At 42.4% G+C, this 24,636-nt stretch overlaps 2 protein-coding genes across 2 annotated transcripts; one reads left to right on the top strand and one right to left on the bottom strand.

Annotated features, from left to right (window-relative positions):
- Nucleotides 1-1,536: 1,536 nt before the first annotated feature.
- On the top strand, nucleotides 1,537-4,856 carry nudt19 (nudix (nucleoside diphosphate linked moiety X)-type motif 19). The gene is made up of 3 exons (XM_044030758.1): nucleotides 1,537-2,419; nucleotides 2,617-2,824; nucleotides 2,974-4,856. Exons 1-3 carry the CDS (start codon nucleotides 1,628-1,630, stop codon nucleotides 3,189-3,191), a joined length of 1,218 nt encoding a protein of 405 aa, XP_043886693.1. The 5' UTR covers nucleotides 1,537-1,627; the 3' UTR covers nucleotides 3,192-4,856.
- A 2,494-nt stretch (nucleotides 4,857-7,350) lies between these two features.
- si:ch73-167i17.6 (regulator of G-protein signaling 9-binding protein) lies at nucleotides 7,351-10,058 on the bottom strand. Its single transcript, XM_044029507.1, has one exon. It carries the CDS (start codon nucleotides 9,385-9,387, stop codon nucleotides 8,647-8,649), a length of 741 nt encoding a protein of 246 aa, XP_043885442.1. The 5' UTR covers nucleotides 9,388-10,058; the 3' UTR covers nucleotides 7,351-8,646.
- Nucleotides 10,059-24,636: the final 14,578 nt, after the last annotated feature.

Below are 24,636 nucleotides of genomic sequence, written 5' to 3'. Positions count from 1 at the left end.
GGTCAAAAGGTCAGGGAAGCAGCAATATAAGGTAACTTAAGTAAACTAAAGAACAGAGTTCTCGACAAGTGTTTGACAGTGATACTATTGGGGGGATAAACTAAACTGTTGTTCAAGAGTTTTGGACAGCATTAATGTTTGTCTAGTATCATAAGCTAAAGGTACAATTACCTTTTTTGCTGTGATTATCGATAGGAGGTTTCCAGCTTGGCTGCCAAGAACAGTTTTGCAATACGTTTTTACAAGGAAAAATGGGTCATGTTGTCCCAAGCACCAGCTCCATCTGCTTGTCAACACACACATTCACACACACACTCACAGGGGGCCGTGTTCATGGCACTATAAGAACTGGTCCAAATCTCTGTTTGGGAGAGGCTGAACTGATATGTGCTCCACTGCTTTGCACATTTAAGCTTTGTCTTGCTTAAAGGCTGTAATACCTCACATCTCTCTGCATTGCTAATCATTTTCTACACAACACAAATAAATAACTTTTTTTTTAAAAAAAAGAGCTCATATTGATAATATATACACTTATAATTTGGGACAAGTGAAAGCAAAATGTAAATCCTGGTTTTTCGATCAGTTGTTACATCTTAACTGAAATAAATGGAAATAAATGCATCTACATATCGGTGAAAATGTATTAATGGAAATTAATGTAAAATGAAACCGTTTTAGGGCCCACGGTTTAAAAAATGTCATGAAGGAATAAGAAATGTTCTAACAAATCATTCAGGAAAAAGCAGAGAGAGTGACAATAAAGCAGTCATGGACAAAAGCTATCATGTTTGAATAATAATTAAAAATGCCAAGTGGGAACAGTAAGAGTTACATCTAGGTCATTCAGTCTGTAGGGGGCGATAGCAGCTCATGTTACCTACAAACTTCCACCACAGCAATCCAGGGACGAGCTGGTGAAATAAAAAGGAGAACGATGTAATTTCAAGGATCAGATCTGGCTAAGTAGGTTATTTAAAAAAATTAATAAACAGGTGTTTAACAGGACATTAACATCCGGTTTTCAAAATAAAAACACTGAGAGCACCGTGTCTCTGGGGGCACATTTGAAAGCGCGTCTGTGTTTTAGAGACATAATAACTGGGCAAATGCAGAGAGTTCTCTAAAAGATCTGAATAAGAATGAAAAGGTTGTGTTCAGCACATTGATATCTAGTAGTGTACTGGACATTGGACATTTTACTGTACAGTATAGGGGAAATTAAACGTCTCATATTTGCACTTTTTAATCGAAAAAAAAGTATCAACTGTGAGATGTAATAAAAATTGCATTGTCCATAAATTCTGGACAAGTGCTTACACTAGTGAGGTATGAAGAGCCTTAAGTCTGCTGTGCGGGGATACAAGGAAGATACAAGGAAAGGATACAAGGAGGGTGATATAGTGTGAGGATATAACCATTCTGATCCACACTCCTCCAGTTCACAAGGGGGCGGTAATGCACTTCAAAGCCGAAGAAGAAGAAGTTCCTACTCCATACCAGTTGGTGGCGGTAATCATTTTTCTGCTCGGAAAAAACACGAAGACTACTGACCTACAAGTTGGACACCGGATGTTTTGAGAACAGCACTTTGAGGTGGACAGTAGCTACTGTGAAGACTTTGAGGATGAACACCAGTCTAACGCGCTGGAAGGAGGCGGCTACTCTCATTTTAGCCGCAGGCCGCCAGCTCGTTGCGGGCAGTCAGTCGTCAGGTTCACTGCAGAAAGCCGCTTCAGCTTCCCCGCTGGCTGACAGCGGCTGCGCGGTGTCACACCTGCTGCACTCCTCCTTTGATTATGAGGTGTTGTTGCTCAAACGCAGCGGGAAAAGCCGATTTATGCCCAGTGCCTATGTGTTTCCCGGGGGTGTGGTGGACGCCTCGGACTTTTCCAGTGAGTGGCTGGACATTTTCTCGTCTTTCAAGAACGTTTCAGACTTTGGCTTGAGAAGTATCGAACAAGCGCCGGACAGCAGACCTCCCATCTTCGCCACAAACCGAATGAAACTGGGCTCTCCTATCCCTGGAGAGGTCGCCTTCAGGATCTGCGCCCTGAGGGAGACGTTTGAGGAGAGCGGTGTGCTGCTGGTTCTGTCTAAAATGGAAGAGGAAAGTTTGTTGGAAAGTTTAAAGGACAGACGTTACAACGACCAAGCGCTTCCCTGTCAAACAAACGTGCTGAGCAGTAGTGAACTCACTAAGTGGAGAGCTCTGGTGAACCAGAACCCCTCCAATTTCATCCGGATGTGCAGAGAGCTGGAGGTGCTGCCCAACATCTGGGCTTTACATGAATGGAGCAACTGGCTGACCCCAGCGGGCAAGTACGGTGGTACGAGGTTTGACACAGCCTTCTTCATCTGCTGCCTGCAGGAGGCCCCGCACACTCTGCAGGACCAGAGGGAAATCGTCCATTATCAGGTAAAGGATACCGATATTGAAGTTTTCGTAAATATCCGATATGTCCCTATATCGGGAGAGGATACTGATATTTTTTTTCTGTAATGAAGTTTACATAATATTTTAAAACCCACAGCAAGTCTAGATATAAAATTTTTTCATTGTGTAAAATAAATTAACATAATCAAGTTCTGGCTTCCTGCCTCTCTGTGTTTCAGTGGTCCACACCATCAGAGGTCCTGCAGAGCTCCCAGGCACAGGAGTTGTGGATCCCGCCGCCACAGTTCTATGAGTTTAGCCGCCTGTGTCGTTTCCCTCTCCTTAGTGACCTTCATGTCTTTGCCAGCCAGCGTGCCATAAAGGGCTGCGAGCACTGGCTGCCTGTAGTTTTCTTAAAAGATGACCACTACATCTCACTGCTTCCAGGTGATTGTGTTTTTCACCTACTCCACATCATTCATTACTAACAGTGAACCAGACTGAAATGACATAATGTTTTGCTTTATTATCTGTGTTGTTATTGGTCTGCTTTTTTCTTATTTTATTCTGTTTGCTGGGCTCTCCTGTCTTTCTAGGTGACAAGCTGTACCCATTGGACGGCTCGGAGGACATTCAGGTGGATACAGGCACAGACTCACAGCTGGACAAGCCGGAGGAAGAACCTGCACTACACCGCATTTTGGTCATGAGTTCAAATAGTTTAGCGCTTCAGATCACCATCCAGCCTAAATACGACCACGTGCTTCCAGTTATCATGCCACCCTTGTCACATGACCCTCAAAGTCGGCTTTGACTTTGACTTAAACTCCTCTGTGCAAAATATATGTATGTAATATATATATAAAAAAACTTGAAATAACACAAATGAAATATTAAATATTTTATTGTGATACACTATATGGACAAAGGTATTTGGACACCCTACATTAGACCAACAGAGACTATAAGGACGTAATCAAATGCACATACTTTTATGATGTTGAATGAGAAGGTCTGGCTCACAATCTCTGTTCCAGTTCATCCCAAAAGGTTTTCTACACCAAACTTATCAAACCATGTGTTTATAGTCCTTGCTTTATGCACTGGGGCACAATCATGTTGGAAAAGAGAAGGGCCTTCCTTAAACTGTTAGAAGCATAGCCTTGTCCAAAATGTCTTGGTATGTTGATTGTCCTTCATTGGAGATGAGGGGTCTAGCCCAAAGCCTGATTCAAACACCTGAATTTCATACTTAACAGGTGTAGCCAAATACATTTGTCCATAAAGTGTACGTTGAAATCACAGCAGCATCCACATTGATGTTTTAGATTACCGGACTGAAGATCAGATTTTTTTTTATTTTTTTTTGTCTACAGCACTCAGAAATGTGACTGCCAATTCTGATGTTCCAAGAGTCTGTGACACTGTCCTGAATCTTGAGTTTCATTAATAGTCTAATGTATCCGTTATGTGGCCATGCAACATTAAAAAAACAAATAAAGATAAAAAAAGTCATTAGAATCCATGTGGCTTTTTGCCTGTATGCTTGTGCTGAGCATTGTTTTGTCTTCACCTGGCAGCGTGCACATATTTTGCATTGGCATCATCCACCTGCTTTTCAGGAAGTGCTGTAAAATGAAACGGCGGATGGTTGTGCTGCTTTGGTTTCTGAATTTGGGATCAATAAATGTGCATCTAACTATCCAGCCTCAGTACAGAGTTGTCTCACTCGTGTGATGTTTTCTGCTATTGCAGACGACATGTGCAATAAGCTGAATATAGCAAATTGTGTAGTAGAAGAATCATTTCAGAAAACCTATATTATTAGTTGCATTTTAAACTCTTTTGTCCTTACAAGGATGTTCTAAGAATAATGACTCTGGAGAGATGGCCACATTGTCTGGATACTTGTGCTTTTGTGCCTTATTGTGTTTGGTTTTAGGGTTTACTTATTTTTGATTTGGTTCACTTGGGTCCTATGGTGTTAACTGTTGGGTTTTATTTATAGAAAGAAATGTAAGAATTCAATCAGGATTTGTAGTAATGTGCATTTTGTCAAAGCTGTTAACAACTTTTACAAACAAATGCTGCCACTGCCCACCGGCCTCCTTTGTGAAACGTTAACATGGCAATAAATATGAAATTTCTTCTTTATATATTGTTTTTCTCAACACTATGGAGAAAATGATGTACTCTTATTTTTAATTCAGCTTGTAATCATTGTATTACAAGGTTGTTACCAAACATATCGTGTGGGAGATAAGCGTGACGACACCTGCAGCTAGCAGCTGATGTGTTAAATGTGGTCCATTTCACGCCGCATGTTCCTCTGCGGGGTTTCAACCCTTTCTCCTTAGGGTGTCATCCCTGCTTACAGCTGTGACTGTGGCAAATTAATACCTCATGAGAGATAGTTGTATCCTGTCTTCTCTTTACAGAGTTTATTTAACACATTTATCATTAAAATTTAAATATTTTACTGATCTGTCTCAGACTGCTTTTTGCTGTTTTGTGCGACAGCTTATTATGGGTTGTGATAGAGTACACTCACCAGCCACTGTATGAGGTCTCCTGTGAACCTAATAAGGTGACTGGTGGTTGTACATGTACATGTCGCGGAGATTTGTAAGGCGAGGCGACCAAGGATGGAGATTCTGGAGTCAGTGATGAGTTAAGTTGAATAGCTTAATTGGAAACAGCTCAGATCTGAGGACAACTGAGAGAAAAGGGGGAGAGGGGAGAGACGTCAGGTCAAGAGGTCTGGCACCTTCCTCTGCTGATACCTAGAGTCGACCTTGTGGAGGGCTGCGTTATAAGATATAATGAGGAACACTCTGTAGACAAATTATGGTTGCCAAGGTTACACAGAGGCCTTTGTGATTTGCCAGTTTGAGCTGTTCTGTACTGAGTTGTAAGGTTTGTGCTTAGGAATGTAATTTAATTTTGTTAGTGTTTTTGCTAGTGTTTTTCTCTTTTGTTTTTCGCTTGCTCCCGCTACGGGTCGCCTAGGTGGCGGATCATGTGCACATTTAATTACACCGGATAACCTTCCTCACGCAACCGGCCCATATATCCAAGTTTGGGACTGGCACTAGGAGTACAGGGCCCCCTGTACTCCATGCGCTTGGGGTCACTGGGGATTGGGTACCTTTAGTTAGGGTTATTTATGCAATTGTGGGTCAAGGAAACACATTTTGTCTATGATTACTCTCAGTGAGAATATTCCACAAAATGTGTGTGTGTGCGAGTGTATGTGTGTATGGGTTTAAGAGATGGAGAGAGATAGAGAGAAGGGGGGGGGAGAGAGCGAGACAGTGATGCCAGAAGGGAGGTGAGTTGAAATAACACTGTTTAATCTGTGCTGTTTACGATGGAGAGTCTGTTGAGAGTTTCTATGGAAACCCACAGCCTGGAAAACACACTTGTCTTCATCCAGATGAGGTGGTGATGCAGCGATCTGCCTCTGCCAAGTGCGTAGGGTGCCCTCTCAGTGGTCCAGTTATTTGTTTCCAGGGGACAAGAGTGTGGTCCATTAAAGTTTGAGTCACTTCCCTCAAAGAACTGTAGAGAAAGGTTTACTCACCTGTAAAGAGTACCCTTTTAGACCCAATGAAGCACGTACTCTGTAAACTTTGATGCTGTGGCTATTTTGAGAAGTGGCTTGCATAACAGAGATTGTAGCAAAATCTTTTCAGCATGACTGAAATGTTGCATGAGCAAATGTGAGGGGTGAATTTGAAAGTGTAGAGACTCTATTTCAGACCTCCCCCATGTTTAATTAATCCCCTTTATATTTTTGGATTTCTGGATGACAATGCAGGTCTGTTGTAAATGCAAGTGGTTCATGACTCAGAGAGGTTAGTGCCTGTGTGATTTGACAACAAGGATAAACAGGATGTCTGAGATTTTTGCCAAGGAATCTGGGACCTCAGAGCTTTTGGAAATTGAGTTAGCTCTTTACAACTTAATGTTTTTGCCATTATTTTTTAAACTTAGGCTGAGGCTGAGAAGAGGTGTATCTTCAGATAAAGAGATAAAATGCAATTTAAAAAAGAACAAACAAATCTCTCAGGTGATTGCTATCATAACCTACGACTTGTTTTCTTTTTTTAAAGAAAAATTTAATTGTGCTGCAGAGAATCCAGTGCTCCCACAAGGAGTCAGGCCTTTGCTTAGAGCAGGAGGATAACTATAATTAAATTTGATCCCGTGAGATGTACTTCCACAGCCAGTAACTAAGGCTGAATGGTTTGTAAATACCATGGGGTGTATTTACAAGAGAATCTTTAGTTACAAAAAAATGGGGAGGTGATCTTTAGTGTCAGCTACAAGTAATCAACACAACTTTTGTGTAATTACAACAGACTTGACATTGAGAACAATTTTAAAGAACTGAATCGATGATGTCTGACACATCTGTACCATCATTCATAATAGACATGGATTTATTCATGAGCTCAGTCTGATTTATAGAGGTGAGATAAAACAGTACATTTTTAAAGATTCCCTCATTTTGAGAAGTCCCGAAAATGGCACTGGAAAAACTAACATAAACTGAATGTAAATGAAAATAAACCTGTATTGAGTGGATGTTCTGTATTAGTTCTTCTGGACCCTCCTGTGTTCATGAACAGAACGATACCTAACATCTATGCCGAGGCCTTTGGTTTTGACAGCTTTCAGTTCACCTATTTCAGGATTACCTTCAAAGACTCTTACAACTAAAACCATTAAGGAGTTAAGGTATTTCTGTTTCCTTTCCATTTTAAAACACTATTTAACCATGGGGTGGTTACATCTAATCCTCTGTAGTATTAGCCCCACAATAATGAAATCAGGGCTATAGAAACCAACATGAGCTTTAAATCTGAACAAATATTCCAAACCCCATGCACAATCAAACATAACTTAATTCATTTCTGCTGCTTTGACTTGTACTTGTGTCACTTGCAGAATTATTTCCTCAAAGCATGTTTTCAAGTGTGTTTCAAAGTTTTATTATCATAAATATACCTGATTGTATATGTACATTATCTGACACATACAAACCCTCTGTTCTCATGTTGCAATATATACATTCTGACTGCAAGAAAAAAACCCTGTAAAGGAACATGACAATGCTTGGAGTGAACATTTTTAAAAGACTGTGGACATCTCTTATGACCCAAGACCCTCATGGAGCATATTGAGATGTGATGCAACGGGATGTCCGCTTCTAGTCTAGACCACAATCTGCCTGTACAGGCTTTTATAATGTAGTCAAACTGTGTTAACAGGACAATGCTGTTCTGTTCACATTCAGCCCGTGTGATGTGAAGAGCAAAGGTTAACTGTGACATCAACTCTAAAGTTTGAACTTTTACATCTCTCTGACTCTGTGGTTCCTCAGCTCCTTTGATCACAATCACCTCAGCTGGAATAAAATCATAAATTAAGTGCATCAATCAGCAGAACATTGAGGGGAATGCTTAACAGGAGGCTGCATTTATGCTTGAGCTGCTCCACTAATCCACTTGGATTACGCTTTGTTTATATCATCCTGATGGCCAGACACTGTCACGTAATGTTGTGTCTTCCACCCCCATCCCCTAAAAAAGTCTGCTCCCTTTTGGCCCCACAGAATACTTTGTTCGCTCAGAAAATAGACACGCGCAGACAGTTGGTTTTCATATGGCCCATATCATTAGCTCTCAGTGCAACAATGTCCAAGAAATTGCATTTCGGTTGTAATTTCTGCAAGACAACAGCCATTTGTGGAGTTGGCCTATGAAACATCTGCATTAACCCAGGTCATCAAGCCGTTACCTTCTGTCTACCCCCCAGCCCTAATCCCACACCCCAAACCCCGTCCCTGTGTCCAGTCTGGTAGCCTCACTTCACATCACACAGGTTGAGTATGACAGACTCTTTACACACTGCATACCCAAGATGCTGGGCAGGACATGTTAATAATTTTTTTTTGCCTTTTTTCAATTCATAATAATGAGTGTGCCCTTTTTAACTTGAGCCCCTGCCCCGTGAAATATCTGTGCACGCCACTGTCTAAGAGTGAAACACTAAGTTGCTGATCTACCCTTAATCTAGTGCAACTCCTCGATTCCATTGTTACATTCACAAATCCGAGAAAGATTAATTCAATAACGTGTCCATAAAAAGCTGCCTCTCTCTCGCGTGGAGTTGCAGGCTCTCTTACCCACGCTCCCAGGACCGTGGGCAGCCTCGCAGGGTGTCTGTCTTCAGTGTGTGCTGTTTGTTGGTCACAGTGTGGTTCAGGACATGTTGATGACCAGATATCCTAGAACCACAGCGACAGTAACGATGATAAAGAATCCGACCACGGCGCAGATGGATGCAAAGCCAGTGTCCCTGCTGCCTCCACCGTCTTCTTCTTTGGGCTCGTCCTCGCAGATGGAGATGACACCCACGGAGGAGTTGCCCACACTCATGTTGGACTTGAGCTCCGCGCCCGCCTCCTGCTTCGCCTCCACGGCCCACGGCGCTACCTGCACCTTCATCTCCATCTCCTCCATCATCTGGCTCACCTGGCAGATCTCGGACTGCAGCTCCCGGAGGTCCGTCGTGTCGATGTTGCTGTCCACCTCGTACTTCATGTTCTGCACACTCATGGCCCGGGCCGCCACGGCGGTGGTGCCGCCGGTCATACCCGTCTGGATGAGGTGCCTCGTCGGCACCTTGAGGGGGAAATCCTGCCCTATCTCCAGGGACCTTTTCATGTCCACCTCCAGCAGATCCATGCTGCTGGAGAAGAGCACCCAGAGGCGCTCGTACTCGGCCCGGTCATCTTTGCTGATGCTCTTGTCTTTAAGCAGAGAGGTCAGCTTAGTCCTGTTGGCCACGGCCAGCTCCTGGGCCTTTTTGCGGGTCCTCTTCAGCTCCTCCCGTAGGTTCTGCGAGTCCGAGGTGCTTCCTAGGGCGATGACCAAATGCCTATAGCAGGCGGTCACTTTGTTCAAGGCGTCCAGCATTGTTTTACACTCATCTTTTCCCATTGCTGATAAAAAAAAAATCAATACTTGTATCTTCACAGGTTTATGAAATAATAACTAATACGGCTTGAAGAGAAATATCGAGCTGTTAGTATGGGTAAGCGGTGTTTCAGACGCTGTCCTTAGTTTAGTTTCCACAGCTCTACATTCCCAGCAATACAAATACCCTCAGCGCACCAGTCAGAGCAAATTCCTCTCTATCCATGCTCTTTCCTGTGTGCAGGCGCACACCGAGAGCGGCTTAGAAATTAATGCGTTCGTAAATGGCTTTAGGCTACCTTTGCGCCTCTCCACTCCACACAGATCAAACAGCGCCAGTGCACCTCTCCTGCAGGACGCATGCGAAAGGATGAGAGAGAGAGAGAGAAAGAGATTCAGCTACAGGTGTCAAAACATCCGCCGAACTGGTGTTTGTGCGGAGAAAGCAGCCGCTCTCTCGTCAGCGGCACAAAATAAGTCCAAAATTTGACAGGATGAAAACAGAGATCTTCGTTCAGAGTTGAAAAGGGGGGAGATTCGAAGCGTCAGAGCCCTCACGAGGAGCGCCGTGTTTTTGTTTGGTTAGTGAATCAGTGTGGGGAGCTGTCCACTTCAGCACCCTATCGATGATGCGGCGTTAAAGCGCCTTCTGGAGTCACACGCGCGCACAAAACGGAGGCATTCAGCGGCAGGCGGAGAAAAGCAGGCAGACGGAAAACACAACAGCTTCACTTTCATTGGTTTGATCGCAGAGTTAACGCTTCCTGTCATTGGCTGATCTGCGCTTAATGCGGGCAGGGGCTGTGACGCTTATCACGAAACCTCCTAACTGCAACTACACTCTGACATTTGTCAGCACGAAATGGATGTTTTTACATTTCCAGAAACATTTGAACCCAAGATCTAGTTGTGATTTTTAAGGTTCAGATCAGCAGAGTTAAGTTTGGAGTTTAAAATGCAGCAGCAACTGCTGTCATCGCTCACCTCATGATTACATTTTACTTTATTTGATTTAATTAGGAGAGTAGAAAATAAATGATAAACAGTAGTATAGCATTAAAATGTATGTTTGCACAGTGATAGTGAATTTTACCTCTGCCTTAAACCCATTCTTATGACACACCACTAATAAACACACAGTGGGTAGTACACATCAGCACCCAGGGAGAAATGGGGGTTGGGCACCTTGCTCAAGGGCAACACAACCCTTGACTTGTCCCAGGATTTGAACTGGCAATCTTCTGGTTACAGATCCATTTTCTCTCCAATAATAAATATACAATAAATAAAGCAAATACCAACTCCTAAGAAGAGATTTAAATTATGATACTGAGTTTACAGCTGATTGAGCTAAACATCAAACAATTGGCAAAGATAAGGCAGGATTTTGGTGCCATCAGTGTAGAGCCACCAGTAGAGCAACCAGCCGTGAAAGCACAAACGAATCTGAACTCCCATTATGAAGCCTGGAGATAGCTGGTGCATGTTAAGGTTTTGCAACACATCCATAACATAATTTACAGAACTGCCTTTTTTTGCAAGCACCAACTGCCCCTAGTTGCTTTACCATACAATGTATGGTAAGGCCCTTCTGGAGGATCTCTGGCAGCGATCAGGCTCATAAAGAAACGGCAATTCATGAATATAGTCAAGATCCTGACCATTCAAAGCTTTAAACAAATAAGCAATACAATCATAAATCATATCTGACAGGTGTCCAGGGAAGGGCAGCAACGAGCGGTGTAATGATGTCATTTCATTTGTCAGTACCTGTTAAAATGTGTCATGAAATGTGTCAGGCAAGTGCATAAGTGACAACTCTCGCATTGATTTCATCTGTGTTTTGCATATATATGCATGTCAATTAGATAAACACCTGCCTGCGCACAGGATGTCACTTTCTGCAAACACTCACAGGCACACACACGCACACACACACACACACACGCACACACACACATACAGCACTGGTTGGATAATGTGTTGTTTACTCAGTTGACTCCTGCTGTGTTGAGGTGACAGTAAAGCTGTGTGGTGTTTGCCTGCATGGTTTGCTCTTTTTGCATTATTGAAGCAAAGAGGCCTAATGATCTGCAGTGTAAAGCTAATGTACTGAATGGTCTGGTTTCCCAAGGAACTGAGGCAGATGCTGACCACGTTGCGTTTCATCTGCTCTAACATCAGGATTTATTTATATATTTTCTACACACTTGTAGCGTCGAACTATAATTCCTCATTTCAGTTGTTTTAATCCTAATGCCTCTGCTCTTCTTGTACCATGAACTGCATATGTGATGTCAGCGTTCAAGCAAATATTGGGGCTGAGTCAGATGCTTTGTTGAGATCTCGCTTCCCTTTTGAATGTTTCCACGGCAACTGTTCACCTCTTGGCAAGCAGTCTTCAGTTATTTCTTCACAAGGTATTCAGTTAGTGATGTGTAATGAATCATCAGTCAGGCTCATTATTTCTCATGTTAATCCTACACAGCTTCACCGATAGTTGTTAATAGACAAATTCATGAAAGGAAATTGGATTCACAAGAAAAAAACAATGTGACTGATTTGATGAAGCCTGGTGGTCTTTTAAAAGTAAGTGTCTTTTTTATTTAGTGAAATTGACTTTGTTTTGAAATCGTCATTTTAATTAATGGACTTCCAAAATCCAAATGCAAATTTATTGATGCGGTATATGTTTTGTGAAAATTCAACGCTGAGGCGTGATACTCAAAATTCACCCGTGTCATCTCTGGATCTGGATTCTTTCGTCAAGTCTTTTTTTTACAGTACAGTACAGGAAAATGGCCACTTGTCTGCATTTCTATAATAAGAATCTTGACATCAAAGTGACATGCAGTGCTCTGATTGCTGCAAGAGTTGTCATGGCAAACACACTTCAGAGAGGAATATAAAGGAAAGTTCAGTTGAATGTCAGTAATTCATGAGAGAAAATCACTACGGGAGTAGTTCCATATCTCAGTTTACTCAGTTTATAGACTTGCCAAACAAATATTTACATAGTTTTGATGCAGGTTAAGTCAAGTGACAGGGAAAGCACAATAAATATGTGACAACAGCTGTATGAACCCACCCCTTAAGACATTTAAAATTGGTATGTCTCTGATTATAAATCTAGTATTTGTTAAGAGCAGAGTCATCTCTTCACTGAGCAGAGCAGGCTTCAGTGCAGATATAGAGACAAACAACAATTCACTTTCACATTCACACCTATGTTTAATCTCGGGTGACCAATTTACCTAAATTCCCATATAGCATGTTTTGTGGGAGGTGTGAAAGAAATTTGGAGTCATCAGTGTTCAGTGAATCAAATCTTTACTTCATGCATAAAGGAGAGACCCTGTCACCAAGAAGGTCTAAATGTTCTCTCCCGTTTCTCAAGAAGGCTCTACCATTTATACAGAAACATCAAAGTAAAACAAACACAGACACAAGAAATAACGTTTATGACCCCATTAGATGTTACCTAATGTTTACGACGACTAACAGATACCATTATGTGGAACCCTTACGTTGACCCTTCCTTATCATACACTTTCCCCAGCCTCCATTCACAGCTTGACTGTTTGTAGATAGTTATCTTAACCACTACAGGAAACAGAGGAAAGACTGGTTATTTCCCACATTTCCTCCCTTTTGACACAGAGTGTCAACATATTTTTTGGGAAATCACATGGTCTCGTTAACTAACTTTTTCTACGACTACCCACTGCAAACATATTAGTATGAGTTTAACTATTCACTCTCAGAATATCACAAGAGAAGAAATAAAACACACAAAAAAAAACAAGAACAAAAAGCAAACAAAAAAAAAATTCTATTCACATTATTTCTCCATCTGAATCACTCTCACTATACGGGTTACCTGGGGCCCATTCTGAAATGTGACACACATTTGATTCACAATCCTTACTTTGTTCACAAGGTACTTTCACATACAATGGTGTTCTGTCACTTCCAAGTACTCCCCCTATCCACCTATACACAAACGCTCGCATACAAGTGAGTGCACAAGTACAACAACAAAAAGTTATACCAAACACAATTAGCACAGGGATACACACATGAACAATCATTGCACCCCAGGGACCAAATTGTTCGTTTAACCATCTATTGAAACTAAAACCTGCTGATTCAGAGGGACCAAATGAGTCACGGATCTTCTCCAGTGCTGTAATCACACTAGTAATGTTATCTGAGTTATCAGGGATTACTGTAACACATGAGTCACCTGTTAAATTTAAAGTCAGACAAAGACCTCCAGTTTTTGCCAAAATATAATCAAGAGCCATTTCGTGCATTAACAGAGTTAACCTATGGGATTTGTCATTTGCCGCTAAATATTGGAAGCCTTTTATAGTTTCATTAGCAAAACCAGACATTGAATATGTAATGTTGTCAATATGGTCAGCCAGAAATGTAACACCATACCAAGGCAATAATCCGATACCCCATTTTTCTCCCAATGAAATACGCCAATGATATGATGAGAGGGTGGAAAACTGTGCCATCTCTCGTTTATGGACGTGCATAGGGTTTGAATTTTGATTCAGAGTTATTGGGAGTATTGCTAAATTAGCAATAGTTAAGTTAACAAAATAACAACACCCAGACCATTTTGGTGGTAAAAACAAGAATGCCTCATTACCACAAAGCCAATAAAAATTTCCAATAGGAGGTATACCTTTATGTGCAGGAGCATGAAGATATTTATTGACTAGCACAGTTTCTTTATTTCTAAATGTTATTTTAATGGGACCGAACTTAACTCGATTAGTGTTTAAACTAATAACAGGGTTTGAACAATGTGAGATTCCCATGAACTGACCTGTGCCGTTTGAACATAAACAAACAGAATGTGAGAGATTTGTGCTCTTGTTAGGAATCTCAGTTGGTTCAGCATAAGTGGAATTTGAAGGGAAAGATTGTGGAACCATGTTCTCACAAAACCAATCTACACAAGATAAATACATATTTGCCTGATATGTTGTATGACTATAGTCTTTCTTTCTAGCCGTATACCATGCGTGGTGAGAAACCTTACACAATTTCCGACTTGTAGTATCCATATGGGGACAATCAGCGTAATATTGCACTAAACTAATTACAGGATCTAAACAAGGACAATGTCTCACCTCCAGCTGGAACAAAGAATGCCAGTTAGCTGGAGGACTCTGAACAATAAGTACAGTAGTGTTTGAGCCGTACACCTTGTTTTTTATCCATCCGATAAAAGAATACCAACTATTTTTTTTGTTAGAATTATCAAGCAATTCATTTGCGTTGAAATTCCATGGTTTCCAGTCAGTGTGTTCAAAAAGTTTTCTCTTCTTCCTGACTAATTTTTCTGTGACAGTGAGTTCTTTGTCCATGTTTTCTGGGATCTCTTGATCCTGCATGGGTGACACACCCACGCCACTTCTGCCCTCAGTGTCTTTGTGCTCCCTCGATGTCTGATGTCCAAGCCATTGGACTGACACGCCTGTGGTGATGATTCCAATGAAGAGAACAGCTAGCAAGGCTTTGCAGCATTTTCCTTGATTAGGTTCCCGTTGTTGTTGTCCCGTTGGATGAGGCATTTCCAGGAAAGGGTTTACAATGGGTCGCATGGATCCAGGTATCCCTCTCAGCTATCCGGACGGCAGTTGGAGTTGTCAGCAGCACTTGGAATGGTCCTGACCACCGGGGTTGATGCCAATGCTTCCGTCTGAGGTCCTTAACCACTATCCAGTCTCCGGGCCGTATGTGGTGTAGTTCGGCTACTGCAGGGTCAGGAAGGGCTGCTTTCACCTTAGGGAAGATAAACTTGAGAACATGGTTAAGTGCACAACAATATCTTAACATGTCATCATCCATCCCTAACAGAGTTAGTCTGTTTTGAGGATAAGGAGTATTCGTCATTCGCATAGGACGCCCAGTAAGAATCTCATAAGGAGATAATCCAGTCGTTTTATGTGGGCGTCCTCTCATAAACATGAGAGCGAGGGGTAGAATGTCAACCCATGGCAACTTTGTTTCAGCCATTAATTTTGTTAATTTTATCTTCAGGGTCTGATTAGCTCTTTCTACCGCACCTCCACTAGCTGGATGATACGCACAGTGTGTTTTTAGATTGATCTGAAGGCTTTCTGCTAGACTTTGAATGACACTATTCACAAAATGAGAACCATTGTCACTAGTCAATTTGGACGGCAAACCCCAACGTGGTATTATTTCCTTCAAGAGTGATTTTGCCACTGAAACGGCTGTTGCATGCCTACATGGGAAACATTCAATCCATTTTGAAAACATGTCAACAATTACAAGGCAGTACTTGTACCCCTTGCATGGAGTGAGCTCAATAAAGTCCATCATCAAATGTTCGAAAGGACCTTCAGGTTTCGGATGTGCAGATAGAGACATTTGCACACCTCTGCCAACATTATTAGTGGCACAAATTACACATTTTTTACAAAAGTCTTCAGCAAATGCTGAAAACCCTGGCGCATACCATAGTTTATTTACAATATCTAACATCCCTCCTTTTGACGCATGGTCAGGACCATGGGTCAACTTAGCTAGAAAAGGGAATATAGATTTCGGAAGGACTGGAAGACCGTTTATGTCTACCCAGACTTCAGATGGGAGTTTTGTGCACCCTTTTTTCTTCCAGAATGCTTTCTCCCCAGCATCAGCTCCTGTTTGAAGCAAAGAGACATCATTGAGGGAAAAAAGATCATCCTGGACAGTTAGGGGCATTTGCAAAATTGGGGAGGCAGGACAAAGAGCAGCTCTCTTAGCAGCTGCATCGGCTACTGCATTTCCCTGTGACACTGGGTCGTTAGAACCAGTGTGGGCTCTGCATTTGCATACTGCTACAGAGACAGGCAGGAGTAATGCAGACAAAAGGTTGAGGATGAGTGGTCTGTGAGCAATCGGTTTTCCTGTGGATGTAAAGAAACCACGGTTTTTCCACAAAGTGTGGAAGTTATGGCATACATTGAAAGCATATTGTGAATCCGTGTATACTGTAATATTCTGTTCCGCTCCTAGGATGAAAGCACGGGTTAATGCAAATAACTCTGCTGCCTGAGCAGACAGGTTATTTGGCAGTCTGGCACTTTCAACTATAACTTGTTCAGTACATACAGCAAAGGAAACACAAGAGGAACCATCAGCTGGATTCCTCATGGCACAACCATCTACAAAGAAAACAGAATCAGCGTTAGACAGTGGTGTATCAAACAATGCATCCCGTGGTTTTGACACAATGTCAACAACCTCCAAACAAGGATGTGGTTCTCCATCTTCAGCTGTAGGAAGCAGAGTTGCGGGGTTAAGAACAGTACATCTTTTCATAGTAACATGCGACATAGTTAGTAAAACATTCTGCCAATGCAATAGTCGTGCTGGAGTTAAATGAGCCGTTTTAGCCTGCAGGATTAAAGAATGGACAGCATGCGGGACATGCACAATCAAGGGACACATAGCCACAATATCTGCTGTGGCTAAAACTGCTTCTGTAGCAGCCGCTACAGCCCTTAAACATGTTACCATTGCTCTTTCTGTAGTAGAGAGACGCTTTGAATAGTACCCAATAGGTCTTTGTTTGTCACCATGGGACTGAGTGAGGACTGCTGACATAAATCCATTGCATTCCGAAACAAAAAGATTAAAAGGTTTTGTCGGGTCTGGAAGTCCTAAACAAGGTGAGCTAGATAGTGCTTGTTTTAAGTCAGTGAAAGCTGTCTCTGCCTCAGTAGTCCAAGTCAACAAGTCAGTCATGGCCAAATGTTTTCCCCCATGTGTGATGTCATACATGGGTTGGGAGATCTCCGCAAAATTCCTAATCCATGGACGACAATAACCTGATAAGCCCAAAAAGGACATCATTTGTTTTTTTGTAAGTGGTTTTGGAACTTCCAATATTGCTTGAATGCGGTCAGGACCCAATTTACGACCTTCCGGAGTGATTATATGGCCAAGATACCGCACTGATTTTGAGACAAGCTGCAGCTTGTCTTTTGACACCTTATGACCATTTTCTGCCAGAAAACAAAGTAGAGACACTGTATCTTTTTTACAATCCTCCCTTGTGGGTGAACATACAAGTAGGTCGTCGACGTACTGTACAAGTGTACTCCCACATGATGGTTGCCAATGTGACAGGTTTTCTGCTACAGTCATTGCGAACAAAGTGGGACTGGAGGAGAAACCCTGTGGCATCCGCGTCCATGTGTACCTTTTACCATTAAAAGTAAAAGCAAACCAGAACTGTGAATCAGGGTGAACAGGGATACTGAAATACGCATTTGCTAAATCTATTACTGAAAACCAACAAGACTCTGATGGAACCTGTGACATTAGTGTTGTAACATTTGGCACAGTTGGGGCTGGGTGTTGCACAGCATCATTAATGGCTCTGAGATCCTGAACTGGTCTCCACCCCCCATTTGGTTTTTTGACAGGCAGAATGGGGGAGTTGCATGGTGAGTGAGGACATTCCACGATGGCACCTTGTTTTATTAGAGATTGAATGACAGGATCTATGCCTTCAACAGATTCTGGACTAAGTGGATATTGCCTTTTACAAGGTCTGAAAACAGATTTTGGCTGAACAGTAACAGGAATTGCACCTTTTATGTTTCCAAAATCAAATTTACTTTTAGCCCACAATTTGTCAGGTACTGTTGAAACCAATGCTTCCTCTTCAGTGGTTAAAGTCATAAGTGTAACTTCATTTGTATATGTGTGGATCTTTCGATCGACTGCTACTCTAATGTTCACAGGATAAGATGTGATCTGCATTGATGGGGAATAACGACTATTATTTGATCTGGTTTGCCAGTCTGACGCCTGTAAAGCTGCTTTAACCCAAGGTCCCATTTCTGTCCATGCAACATTTGATTTTTTTGTCAATGGAATGTGAGGGACAGACCCAGGTATTGAAAACAAGGTTAATTGAGGTTTCGACAGATTTACTGACGCAGCTGCAAAATCTAAACCCACAAAAATGTTATCTATACCTATTACATCATTATCCCCTCCCACATTCCAAGTATCTTCATAGTTGTAATCTTTAGTTTTTGGTGAGAAATGTGACACACACTGCAAATGCTCAGGTGTCTCTGTAACCTGTGGTATCATGGACAACAGTTTATCTATATCCCTAGAATTTAGAAGGTCCCAGGAATATTCGTAATCACTCCCAGGAACACAGACAGGATATAGACCAGCTGTGGCACATGTTACTTTGATTCCTGTAGAATCACAATGTACATCGATGCCTAGAGTACACATAAGGTCTCGTGCTAACAAATTAACAGGACATACGTCAGAAAGAAGGAATTGATGTTCACCTCTATAATCTCCAAAACATACGGTCAATGGCTCAGACAATGGTTCAAAACCTGGAACCCCTGAAGCTCCTATTGTCTTTAGGAATTTACTTGTTTTGGGTGCATCAGGGAACAATTTGGATTGGATTACAGAGACCTGTGCTCCCGAATCTACAAGGAATGTCACATTAATACCTTGTACATACAGAATCAACGTAGGGGGTGTTTTAGAGTCTCGGGTTAAGTGTACATATTGTTGATATGTGACAACTAGTTCATCACTATCTTCGGTAGTGTCTACTCGTGTGTATGTGTCTATGTGTTGAATGCTCTGACCTGCCTCCACTGTCTCCTATGGTCGCGCTATCTGTAGCCCCGGGGACAGCACAGAGAGACCTCTTGGTGGTGCGTGAGGCCATGATTCCTCTGGACTTTGTCCTCCTCGCTGGTTGTACTCAGTTGTAGGACAATCATATGACAAATGCCCATAGCCTTCACAATTGTAGCACCGCACCTTGTTGTGTCCTTGGCTGTTCTTCCTCTGGGAGTTCTGGTGCGGACCCGGTCTGCGTCTACCTCTGTTGTTGGGTTGGCGAGGCTGCCATTTCTTTTCAGGATTTTGAGCCCCACCCTGCTGGTAATACATCAGTTGAGCATTTTGAAGTTTTCGTGACTGCTTAGAGTCCAAATCTACCTTATTTCGCTCAGCGTGCAGAACGTGTGTCCAGACATTTGCTATTGTCCCAGTTTCCCATCCGACACATGTAGCCATGACACGATCCTTGAGGCTAGGGTGGAGGCCATTTATCAAAGCTGTTTTCAGCAGGTCATCGTATGCCTCGTTTTGTGCATCGATGCCGGAGTGAGCTGCAAAAACGGATTCCATGCGAGTGCGGTAGTCAGCTGCTAACTCACCCTCCTTTTGTTTAGTGTTGTGAATCTCAGGCCAACACACTCTTAAGGGGAAAGCAGCCCGCACAGCGTCAGCCAGGCTGGTCATCATGTCGTGGAACCTCACCGATCCAATGACTGGGGATGTTGACCAGTTGGCCGGTCGGATATTGGCCCATCTGAGTTTAAAACACCTCCGACTCACAGCTTCTACCTCCTGCAGAGTTGGATTATACATGGTTAACAGCTGTTGCATTGCTGTTACCCATTTCTCACCTCCAGTCTTTTGGCGATCTGGCAGTTATCCTGCAATCTCCTTTAGTTCATCAAGCTGCCATGGCCTGTCAACCAACACTTCCGGATCCCTGTTGACATATTCTTCTTCACCAGTTGGCCGTGGCTGTGGATTTGGAAATGTCAACATAGGCATCTGGTGCACGTTTCCTTTTTCCCTTTGACTCATCAGCCAGTAATCGAAAGAAGCTGCTAATGGAGAGGAGACATTTCTGGAAGAGGCAACGTTAGCTGGTTGAGACACGTTATCAGTCCGTTTGTTTTCCCTCATAGGTGTTGGAAGGGTAGACAGATCAGGGTACAGCTGTGGCTTCTCCTCCTTCTCCTCTTCACAGCCCTTTTGGGATTCAGCTGTAGGTGATTGTCCTGCTGCTTGTGTCTCTGGGGGAGGAGGGGGTGCAGACACGGGGAGAACATATGGAGGAGGCAGATTCACTTCTCTGGCCCTACGTCTCTGTCGTGCCTTCTTTTTATCACCTTCTTCTCCTATCTCCTGTTTTAACATTAATCCTGCAACAGATTTTGCTTCCCTCAGAGCTGCTTCTCTTTCCCATTTCTCAAAAACTTGCCAGTCTATCTTCTTCTTTACTTTCTTTTCCTTTCTCTCTTCTAACAATACCCTACACCTTTTTAAACAATCAGTACTTAATGTGCCTATTATAGGAAACACTTCCTCGGTCAAATGGTGCCAGAGTGGAACATCGTCAACAACACTTTTACCCCATTTCTCTGCCATCAATTTAGATGGACCCGTAAGAGGATCAGATATTGACTTAAGTTTTCCCGTTTTGTTCCCCATGTTGTCTATTTATTCACTTGAACGGATGTGCTTTTAACTTCCAATGGGCTTATTGTTCACTCAAACTTTTTCACTCATTCTAATCTTCCCATGCCAGCATGGTTAGATCTTATCAAACACACACTAACTTTGGATAACTTTTTCAGCCAGGTGGTTTGTATGACACATACATTCCGAGCAACGCACCATGGTAATATCCACAAAGGATATTTAGACACTGAAATAAGTCACTACAAAGTTTATTTTCATTACCGCATCCACACGCCCATTTTATTATAATGGGGAATCGATCATGATCATACAATTAATTTTATATATATAGTTCAAAAGTGTTAATTCCTCTGTATAATTGATTCAAAACTCATGAACATCTAGTACATATTTTTATCATTTTATATTCCATGGATTGTTTTTTTATAATTTTTTTTTTTATTTTTTCCCAAAGCTTAAGCTAGTCTTCAAACCACACAGGAATTATATGAAGACAGTCTCCAAACCACACAGGAATTATATGGAGACGGTCTCGGCTACCACACAGGAATTACACCGGACCTCGATATTCAACCACACAGGAATTTATAGAATATCGTGACAGTATACCACAAAGGAATTACAACTGTCTACCTAGGTTTCACCCATGTACACCAGAAATGATTCAAAAAACACCGTACTCACTTTCTAAAGAGATGGAGCGTCCACTGGTCAGCACCCGTTCCTGACGTCAGGCGGATTCCTGTCCTCCTTGGTGGAGCGGAAATTTTCCTTACCGGTAGTAACCTTCAGTCAGAACTCAGGCCCTGAGCATTGGAGCGTCCATCCCATCCTCGTCGCCAAAATGTGAAAGAAATTTGGAGTCATCAGTGTTCAGTGAATCAAATCTTTACTTCATGCATAAAGGAGAGACCCTGTCACCAAGAAGGTCTAAATGTTCTCTCCCGTTTCTCAAGAAGGCTCTACCATTTATACAGAAACATCAAAGTAAAACAAACACAGACACAAGAAATAACGTTTATGACCCCATTAGATGTTACCTAATGTTTACGACGACTAACAGATACCATTATGTGGAACCCTTACGTTGACCCTTCCTTATCATACACTTTCCCCAGCCTCCATTCACAGCTTGACTGTTTGTAGATAGTTATCTTAACCACTACAGGAAACAGAGGAAAGACTGGTTATTTCCCACAGAGGAACCCGGAGAACCCGGAGAAAACCCACGCACACACGGGGAAAACATGCAAACCATGCAGAAAGGCCCTTGTGCTCGAACCTGGGTCTTCCTGCTGCAAATGCAAGAGAGCTAACCACTACACCATCCATGTGGCCCAGATTGTAGCATAATACACCAAATAAACGTGTGCTTGTCTGATACATGTGTGACAAAGCCAAGGGCCAAGAGAATTAACCAGAGGAGCAAACATATTCCGAGGTATACGTCAGTGAAGAGGAAATCAAAGGAGAGAAAAAATAACTTAAAGGGGAGTTGACATTTGATGCTATTAAATGATCTACATACCATAATCTGGATTAACAGGTTCCTAAAGGTCCTGGGATTAGGAGCGTAGTGCCCACTAATGTAGCTTTAAATGGAGGTTGTCGTCTTGCTCTCAGCCATTTCCATCGACTGGACTCAATGGTTTTAAGCAGGAAATGGATCACACTAAAACTCACATACATTTTATGTGATATAATGGTCAAAGTGGCAGACAGACAAAGATGTTTTCATGTTTTCCAAGTGCAAGCATATCCTGAGCAAACACATTAGGGAACCCTTGTCACCCCCATCAGCCCATACAGATAACTCCAGTAACTGTTTCTCCTAATTTAACAGCTTCAGAGTCAGTGCGATGTTTAATGTCTTGTTGCAGGGAGATTGTGGGTTGCCTCCACTCCCCGTACGGTCTGTTAGCAGAAAAGCAGCCCTGCAAGATCGGTGCTGAAGGTCTCGCGAGAAATGCGATTGCTTTATGGCACTACACACAAGGCAGTGATAGCATTATTTTAGCCATTCATCATCATGGCAGAGCCAGTGAAAAATAAGCAGAGAAAACCATTGTCGGAGGCAGTTGTTTTGGAGATTTTTGATTATCAGCTGAGATGACCAATGATGGAACCTTTGGAGTCAGTGATGAGTTAAGTTGATCGATTTTTTTGTAGACAGCTCAGACCCAAGGAGAACTGAGACAATGCCTGACATCCGAACAGTAAGGCATCATCGCAGATTCTGGCCAGGTCTGATACATATAGTTAGTAAGCCTTGGTATCTGGAAAGGTGCCTAATTTGTGTCTTATCATAAGTTATGGCTGTTAAGCTTGAACACCGGGTCCGGTGAGTATGTGTAATTAAACTTAAAGTTGGCTTAAAATTTTCTCTCACAGTAGTGGGGAAGGGAAACCACTGTCTGACCGAGTGAGGGGCCACACACAGTAAACATCAAACCGCCTTTTACCCAATGGCAATACAGATGGCCTGGACATGGCTCCATGGCTTGTGTTTATTGGCTCTGTTGAAAACAAATGCACATGCCCGTGATAGGGAACTGGAGGGTGGAGTGTCAGCAATGAGTTTTTACAACAGTGAGGATAAAGCGTTGACAAGTAATGGATGGATGTTTGTTGTGTAAAAATATGTATGAAAGTATAGGGGGAGCTGCACAGAGAAAAAGGGAAAAAGCTACCAGACTTGTAACATTCTGCTTTATCTCCTTCAATGACTGCACTTTACTCTTACATTTCCTCTTCCCTTCTAGATAAGGCCCACACTGTTTGGTTCTGGGCTGGTGCTGATACCAAATGCCTGCACAGAAATTGATCTGTTTCACTAAAAGGGATGTTGGATTTGTTCCACATGGAGGGCAGTCTCCTGTAGCAACTGGAAAGTTAATAAAAGAATAGTTCCTGTTTGCTCACAAAAGCTGACTTATAGAGAAAAAAAAAGAAAAGCCAAATATTACTTGACTGTGCCCCAGATTTAGATTTAAACGTGGTTTTTAGCTTGTTTTAAGTGGTTTTTGGACGGGTAGTACAGGGAGAACAGAGAGCGCCGGTGCAGTATGAGAAAGATTCAGTCAGTTAGAAAGAGAAGCAGAGGAAAGAGAGGGGGAGAGAACCAGAGAAAGAGGAAGTCTGTCTTTGTTGAATTATTGATGGACCTCATCCACTGTGTGGTCTCTTACACAGCGCAGCATGCAGCAGTGGGGTGAGTCATGCCACAACTTCATGAAGGTCCAAACCAAAGAGGATCTCCATTGAACCTTGACTTGCACGCGTTCCCGTCAAAATATCTTTGTGGGAGCTTGTCGGTGACATAATGCATTTCTGGTACGGCCCCTTACAGTACGACTCCTTACAGTAACACCTAATGTAATACCACCCATCACTTCTCTCCATTCCACCCTCAGTGGGTGCTGCATCACATTTTCCACAATCAATACAAAGTTTATGTAAGGGCTTTTAAGGTAAGCTAAGCTTGCCTTTTAATAGAGAGTTGCGAGAGGAGCATTAGTGTACGTGTGTGTGTGCATATCTGCACCTGCATCTGCCGTCTTACAGATGCAGTAAACAAATCTACACAAACACCAAAACATATTTTAATGCATGTTATTTGTGACTACATGCAAATCAAAAAAACTTGGGGCTAAACAAATAAGATATACATTACATTTGATAACTTTTGTGAGTTACAAATGTTTTGTCTGATTTGTTCCAGCATCGAGCTTTGTCTTAAAGGTCGACTGCACAGTAGGATAAGATCAGGGTAACACATCTGTTGCAATACCACTTTACAATGGCCATGCATTTAACTTTCTACACCCTGGCATCAAAAGATCCTCTTTCTCTCTTGGCAAGAGTTTTCTAATCTTCATGCTGACACCCATCCCAGCGCAGTCAGGGTCTTGTAGGTCTTCATCTGAGCTACCTTCACAGCGGATCATCTGCCTCCATCTTGCCATA

Source organism: Solea senegalensis, linkage group LG7 (assembly GCF_019176455.1).
Source record: "Solea senegalensis isolate Sse05_10M linkage group LG7, IFAPA_SoseM_1, whole genome shotgun sequence".
Lineage (NCBI taxonomy): Eukaryota > Metazoa > Chordata > Actinopteri > Pleuronectiformes > Soleidae > Solea > Solea senegalensis.
This window is presented reverse-complemented; position numbering and strand designations above follow the sequence as displayed.

Coding starts and splice junctions, on each gene's coding strand:
- nudt19 (XM_044030758.1), top strand. CDS start 1,628: ATGAACACCAGTCTAACGCGCTGGAAGGAGGCGGCTACTCTCATTTTA. Junction 2,420..2,616: donor GGGAAATCGTCCATTATCAG/GTAAAGGATACC, acceptor TCTGTGTTTCAG/TGGTCCACACCATCAGAGGT. Junction 2,825..2,973: donor CTACATCTCACTGCTTCCAG/GTGATTGTGTTT, acceptor CTGTCTTTCTAG/GTGACAAGCTGTACCCATTG.
- si:ch73-167i17.6 (XM_044029507.1), bottom strand. CDS start 9,387: ATGGGAAAAGATGAGTGTAAAACAATGCTGGACGCCTTGAACAAAGTG.